The sequence below is a fragment of the Miscanthus floridulus genome, chromosome 18 (assembly GCF_019320115.1).
Source record: "Miscanthus floridulus cultivar M001 chromosome 18, ASM1932011v1, whole genome shotgun sequence".
In the NCBI taxonomy this organism is placed as follows: domain Eukaryota; kingdom Viridiplantae; phylum Streptophyta; class Magnoliopsida; order Poales; family Poaceae; genus Miscanthus; species Miscanthus floridulus.
In genome coordinates, this window is record NC_089597.1 from 62,138,394 (window position 1) to 62,145,235 (window position 6,842).

At 41.9% G+C, this 6,842-nt stretch overlaps 1 protein-coding gene across 28 annotated transcripts; it reads left to right on the top strand.

The window, feature by feature from the left end:
- The first annotated feature begins 235 nt into the window (after positions 1-235).
- On the top strand, positions 236-5,710 carry LOC136520696 (uncharacterized). Of its 28 annotated transcripts, none has more exons than XM_066514332.1 (9): positions 236-357; positions 779-918; positions 1,522-1,569; positions 1,672-1,791; positions 2,117-2,476; positions 3,011-3,046; positions 3,174-3,239; positions 3,438-3,498; positions 3,804-4,317. In XM_066514332.1, the coding sequence occupies exons 5-9, from the start codon at positions 2,461-2,463 to the stop codon at positions 3,940-3,942; spliced, it is 318 nt and encodes a 105-aa protein (XP_066370429.1). In that variant the 5' UTR covers positions 236-357; positions 779-918; positions 1,522-1,569; positions 1,672-1,791; positions 2,117-2,460; the 3' UTR covers positions 3,943-4,317. The 28 variants fall into 28 exon arrangements, 5 of the variants coding, with proteins under 5 accessions (XP_066370429.1, XP_066370434.1, XP_066370433.1 ...); XM_066514336.1 differs by lacking the exon at positions 236-357 and having other exon boundaries at positions 369-918; positions 2,117-2,233; positions 2,336-2,476; XM_066514333.1 differs by lacking the exon at positions 236-357 and adding an exon at positions 369-687.
- The last annotated feature ends 1,132 nt before the right edge of the window (positions 5,711-6,842 follow it).

Here is a 6,842-nt window from a genome sequence, read left to right on the forward strand (position 1 = left end):
GGTCCGGAGTATGGTGGTTAATCCCGTATTTCTGTGTGGATACAGTTGTATACCTCTGTAGAGTCTTAAAAGCCTAGAATCTCTTGTGATGGAATTATGGACTATAAACACTTTGGTTATAATGATAAACACCTTTATCTTTAATGTTGAGCGTAGCCTGTCATATTTTTAATGAACATCAATGTTTTCCGCATTTACACAAATGCCTGATAATCACTCTATACGTCTACCACATACTTAAGTTGTTTTTGCAGGTAAAAGACATCTGCGGCCTCACGGTGAATTAACGCGGCGCGTCCGACGGCGCCCCCGCAGGCGGCGCACCGGCAGTCCCCTCCCCCTCCGTTCCCTTGGCTGGTGAGTCCCGACAGTCTATACTCTTCCCCTCCCTCTCTCTCTCCCCATCTCTCCCGATGCGGGCGCGGGCAGGGCGGCGGTGCGGTGGCCGGCCCTCGGCACGGCGGCGGCCGTCCTTTTCCTCCTTCACGCCCCCCACGCGCCACGACCACGACCCCCTCCGGTGGCCGGCGGCGCGGGCGCCCCCGCAGCTGCCTCCTTCCGCCGATTCGTGTGTGTTCCTGTGCTCTACAAAACCCTAGCTGCCTCTGCTCGACGAACCCAGCTGCGTCGCGAGCCGCGGACCGCGCAGCACGGGCGATACGGATGCTGCTGGCCTCTCCCTCGCCTGTAGTGCCCGCGGCTGGATCTGGCAGTGCCTCACCCTCTTCTCCTCCTCCGTCCCTGTCATCTCATCTCTTCATTTCCGTGCTCCTCCCAGGCGGGAATCGCAAGGGGACCGGAGTGGTACTCAGACGTGCGATGCCTGGGGGATACCTGGTTGGTTCAAGCCTACGAGAGCAGTTTTCAATTACACGTTTCTTTACTGCAGGTGTGGATGAGTTCCAGAATAAAAAAAAGGTGAGTTCTTGTGAAACAAATATATCGAGTTCTTTGATGATTGATACTTTCATGTGAACAAATACCCGCTAAGCAACTAGCTCTTCCCCATAATTTATAGGTTTGGTTGGCTGATCGTAAGTGCGGGCGTTATTCACATCTTTAGTGTATTGATTTGAGTTTTTGAAAAAAAATGGGTTTCATTGGCTCAGACGTTCTTGAGCTTTATACAAAATTTACTACTACACCGGCACAACCATGATTTTGATTGCAAGCATTGGTACTGCATGTTGATTGATTTGTGAAATTTGAGTGATGCGTACGAATTGCCTTTGAGAAATGCACTTACATGTTGAGTTCAAAATTATATACAATCATGTCTAACAGTTCAGGACAAAGTTATATGGAATTCTTTTTACTTTTTTTGGTCCAAAGAACCTATATCTGTTAATTCAATGCCTATTTGTTCTATCTCCACATCCATCATGCTTGCTTTTGGCTTACAGTATGTAGCTCCAACTTTAAAATTTCATAAGATGCTCGCTGTTGCTGCTAAAATCATTGACACAACTGTTTTCCAAAAATGATGCATGATGTAGCCCTAACATCTTTGGACTTTGGCAGGTACAAGGTGGTCACTCAAGTGTTTCTTGTACTTTTACTGACACATAGGTAAGTTCCATGTACATTTTCCATCATGATATGCTTAGGCTTTTACCATTTCATAAGGCGCTCCCTGTTGCTGTTAAAATCATTGACACAATTGTTTTTCAGAAATGATGCATGATGCAGCCCCAACATCTTCAGGCTTCGGCAGCTAGAAGGTGGTCTCTCAGGTGCTTAGGATTGGTCAAACACTGCCTTATCTTGGATAAGGTGTTGCCACTGTGAAAGGTATGTCAGGTGCAGTGTTTCCTTACTTAGCATTAGCACAACCTTTTAAAAAACTTATGTGACCAATTTGGGTTTCAACTCTAGCCTACCCCAACTTGTTTGGGACTTAAAGGCTTTGTTGTTGTTGTTGTTGTGACCAATTTGGAGATTTTATGATTCAGTTATGATATTCTGTTCTGTTCCAGTTTTCCTGTTCTTACCATGAATTAGATGTGGTTTCTAATTTGGGTGCGTAAAAATGTGTCCCACTTTCACTGGCTTGTGGGCTGGGTGCAGGGATTCTAGCGTTTCCTGGATCTTGTCTAAATATTTTTGTGTTTTGCAGCTCAGCGGATGTCTACAGTGAGTGGACTGTGACCGCAAACATGGCTTGCCACGGCCCATCGCTCCTCACTGGGAACTGCCCTCTACACCAGCATGGTCTCCTAACCAACACCTTAAAGTTGGCACCATTCCTTTCTTGCATCTCCTGTTGCTTTGCCTTTACCTATTTTTCAAATATATATTAGTAATACAACTGTCCTTAGTGTCTTAGTGTTTGTAGCTATAGGATTTTAGGAATTTAGGAGCAGCCTGCCATGCCGTGATGCCGCCTTCGCAACTCTTCCGTTGACAGCAACAGAGCTCATTGTATCAAGCTACTCATTTGGAGCCCTTGGACTTTCCTTGATGTCCACAATTGCATGTAAGCGTTAGTTTAGTCTAATGTTGATGGAATATTTCATGACTTTACATTTTATTTTTTTTGACGGCAAACTTTACATTTTATTTAGGTAGATACGAATTTAAGATGCTCTTAGGCGGGTAATGATTTGTTAGAACTTCTTGGTCTCTTGCCTTTTACTCCAATAATAAAATCAGTTTGTGAGCTCATAGCTTGATGGAGGTATTATATGTTCAGCTCTTCCTTCTTTTGGCCAATTTCGATTTGGCAAAGCACTCAGTGTTCCCCATAGGTTGCTGTGTTGCCAGATCGAAATTGGCAAGATCAGTTTGCCTTGTGTCAGATAGTTTAGTCAGTTTGTTGGTGAATTCCCAAAAGATCTGCTCTACACATTAGTAGTCTACCCTGATCTTATTAGTTAGTTGTTTACTATGAGTGCTAGCTTGGCAGCCTGCATTCCTGGATTGCACCCAAATTTTCTGTTCTTTGTATTCACAAATTGCCTACCTCGTTTACCAGTGTAGGTTCTTAGCGTTTTAAGACAAATATTTGTAGGCACACATGACTGGCAACCAACACAACAAAAAACAGGTGATGAGGATTACAACCACTTTGATTTGATTCCTACTTAGAATTCTTGGTTGGCAGCTTGTATTCCTGGAATGCAACTTTATTTTTGTTACCATTCATAAATTGCCTTGCTGGTTTGCCAATGTAGGTGCTCAGCGTTTCAAAACAAATATTTGTAGGCACACATGGATGGCAAGCAACACGACAGCAAAAGGTGACGAGGATTTCAACTAGGTTGAACTAGAGTTAACCTTCCTTTGCTTCTGTAGAGATTACGTAACTGCTAATGTCACCTATTTGCTTTTGTTTGGATTCTGCAAGCTAGGAGATAACACAATGAACTTTCTGCCAACGTGATTACTCAGAATTTAAATGATCGGTTCATTGTTATGTCATCCTGAACTTGACACAGGAATGGTAAAATTTTGTAATCAATGGTCGAATGGTCCACTACTTCTCAGGCAACAGATGATGTGAGACCCCCTACCTCCCTCTCTCTCTCTCTCTCTCTCTCTCTCTCTCTCTCTCTCTGCCACTACTACTTCGTTGGAGTTCCCCATCTTCAACTAGATTAGCAATTACTTTAGTATTTTGCCAGATTCATCATTACTTTACTGCATGGCCTGGTCTGCAGTGCCATTTGCATGTGATGCTAAATCGACGTAGGACTTCCAAAAATATACAAGCATTAGGAATCCTATTTACAAATATATACTTCCATACAGGCAAGCAGTAAAAATAATGAGGTTTACAAGTGTGTTTTTTGTACCAATGTCAGGAACAAGAACTGCATCATACTGAGGAGAGTAGCAATAGTTTCTTCTGTCCAGGGCAAAAAATGGAGTTGTTCTACTGCCCACTATTCTTTTATTTCTATTAGCTTTAGGCCTCCACAGCTTCTACAGAATCTTCTGTAATTGGATTGTCTTATAGATTCTACGTAACATTGGACCCCGTACTTTTGTGTATCTGAAACATTCCTGTTGTCACCCTTTATTTATTTTTGTTTTTGGTGTTCTACTTGCAAAATTTAGTTCATGCATTTATGCCATCCAGATTTTGTTTGATGGAATAAAAAACACCCTGAATTTTTATGATGACTCGATCCATGCCAGACAAAAAATAACAGATTTTGGGTTGTATTGCTGCCACCAAGGGCTAGAGGAATAAACAGAGCCCAGTAATTTTTCAGTTTCCTTTTCCTCTCTATTTTCTTCAAAGATGCTAGACTTCGCTCCCTCATTATTTTTTTTGGACACTGCAGTTCCCAGCCATTGATTTCTTGTTATATTGTGTAGATCCATGTCATACAAAAAAATCATTGCCACGTGTTATCCTGCTGCAATTTCTGTCAGAGGCTATGGGGGTCTACACATGAGGGTCAGATCAGTGGTGCTCAGGGGGATGCTGATAAAGATCAACTAAATACTACCATCGATGACAATGAAGAAGAAAGAGAACTTTGCTCTCTTTGTTGGGCTTGAAGAGAGGGTTCAACTGTTGCTGTGAGCTATAACAGGACACATACTTATGTGGGATACGACTACAAAATCCTCCGTACAAGACAAGCAAAGTGATGTTTCATCTAATGTTATGCTACACCTAATCTGTTATTGTCTTGCACTGGTCTGCTGGGTCGGCAACACATACATTCTAAAAAAGGAGGGCCTCTTTTTGTTTATTAGGGTGATGATATGAGATCTGAAGAAGTTTTCACGGTTTCCCTATTTTTTCTTTCTCATTGCTACAATTCCTTTTTCTTTTGACTGCCATCTTAGGTTAACATTGAACTATTTTTGCTGCTTTACAAATTTGGTACAGTGAATTCGTAGCTCCATTAGCTCAAATCATGGTCGCCTGGCTGTGACGTGTTTAGTGTAGAGACAATATACTAGCTTAACATAGCGATGTAGCCAATATGGGATTGCAAGAAACATGATCAACCATGGGAGTTTCCTGCAAGTAAAAGAATTGTTTCCTCAGGCAGAACCCATCCTGTAGATCCAAACAATTCTGAAGATATTTTTTTAGTTCAGATCTCAGCAGCCAAATAATGTATACATACCTATCAGAATCACTTCCCTGAACAGAGAAGAACATGATGGTTTTCAATTATTTCCCAAATCTTACACTGCAGATACCTCCATCAATGACAAAATAGTTCATTCTGTTGCAGGTTCTTAGCCTGCAATCAACCGCTGGATTAGAATCAATGAGATGCATGTCACGGACACCTCGAACTTGACAGATCCTCTGCTGATATGATTCTTGTTCCTCATACTGGGGTTCCTGATACAAGCGGAAGTTCTGCACTTTTTATTTGGACAAATCCTGGACACCTGAATTTTTATGACTGGTTCTCTATTTTTTGTGCAAAATTCAAAAGAGGGAAATCTGTTTACTGACCAAAAGTGAATTTCCAAATATTTCACTGGAGTTGCCTTCTGCTCAAATTTGGATATTTTTTTCTCTATCTAGGCATCATTGTTACTTATGTAAGTACATATTGCTGTGGATGGAAAGGTCAGTCTCATTTGTATATTTATATTATTACTTGCATTATTCCTCATTGGCTTATAACTAACTGATAAGCCCCAATAGAGTTGTAACTGTCGTTTGCTACTGGTTGCTGATGTTAATTTGCGCGGACCTAATGCTTTTGTAGCATCCCTAGCTTTTTGTTACTTTGAATGGTGGCACAATTGGTCATTTTTTTTTTTAAAAAAAACTCGACCCGAAGGGGTTAAGACTGTCCTCACATCATTCTAAATAAGAAGAAGATCTTCTTACTAGGGCGAGAAACCTTCCGAACCTCTGCCCCACCCTTACATGGTGACTTTCCATCGCCCAAGTGAGAATTGAGCCGGTGCCCCCCCCCCCCCCTCCCCCCCAGTGATTTGGATATGGGATGGACGAGGGGATTTTTTTTTAACTTCAGCCTGAAATTCGCTTCCATGGCGAGTCGAACCCAGGGTCTGAGGAGTGCCGTCGGGGTACTCTGACCAACTGGACTAGAGGCCCTTTGGCCAAGTGGTCAAATGTTCTTGTCAAATTTGACATCCTCATTGACCATGAATTTTGTATCTTGTCAAATTTTCGAAGGTTGGTCATTGGTATCATTTTCAGAACTCTTTTTCATATCATTTTTTTGTACACTTCTATAAACTCGAGCACACTGGGGGTTCAACCTTAGGTATTTTCTGGATGAGCAGCCTTGTAGGTGCTTAGTTCTTTATTCTACAAACAAAACACTCTTGGAAGACGGCTCAGTGCTGATGATAAACACCCAGCAACGGCTACTTGACCAGTCTCGAAGAAAACATATAAGCCTGTTTAAAACCTTTTAGACACTACTGTCTCTTCGTAGATTATGTTGTTAACATACGTAAATACGAATGCTTAGACACTGTGTTTGTTTTGTACCATATATGTAAGCACGTCCCTTTGTATTTAAGTAACACTGAGATTACCTCCGTTGTGGGTTCTTATCACCCGGCAGCTATGCAATATAAACCTATGGGCATCCTCCGTGTATATCTACCTACCTACATTATTTACTTATATTGCAGCCTGTATATTCTTCATATCAGAAATCATTTCGGTGCCCGTCTACGCGTGTAATGGTGTGCGCCCTATTACTAGTATCTTAAAGATATTACGCACGGAGAATGAATGGAGAAAAAATAATTGGAGGTAGACCGAGTAGAAAATTGTATTAAATGCTGATATAGGAAGGATATACTTATCTATAGTCATAACGTCTGGTCGGTAGCGTATGACGTTATCTTGTCACCGTCGATAAAATTGCCCGGCCCTC

What these genes read in the sequence shown, in the direction of transcription:
- LOC136520696 (XM_066514332.1), top strand. An exon ending in ACCAACACAACAAAAAACAG is followed by an intron (nt 3,047 to 3,173) that starts GTGATGAGGATT and finishes TTGCCAATGTAG; the next exon opens with GTGCTCAGCGTTTCAAAACA. An exon ending in CTTCTCAGGCAACAGATGAT is followed by an intron (nt 3,499 to 3,803) that starts GTGAGACCCCCT and finishes TACCAATGTCAG; the next exon opens with GAACAAGAACTGCATCATAC.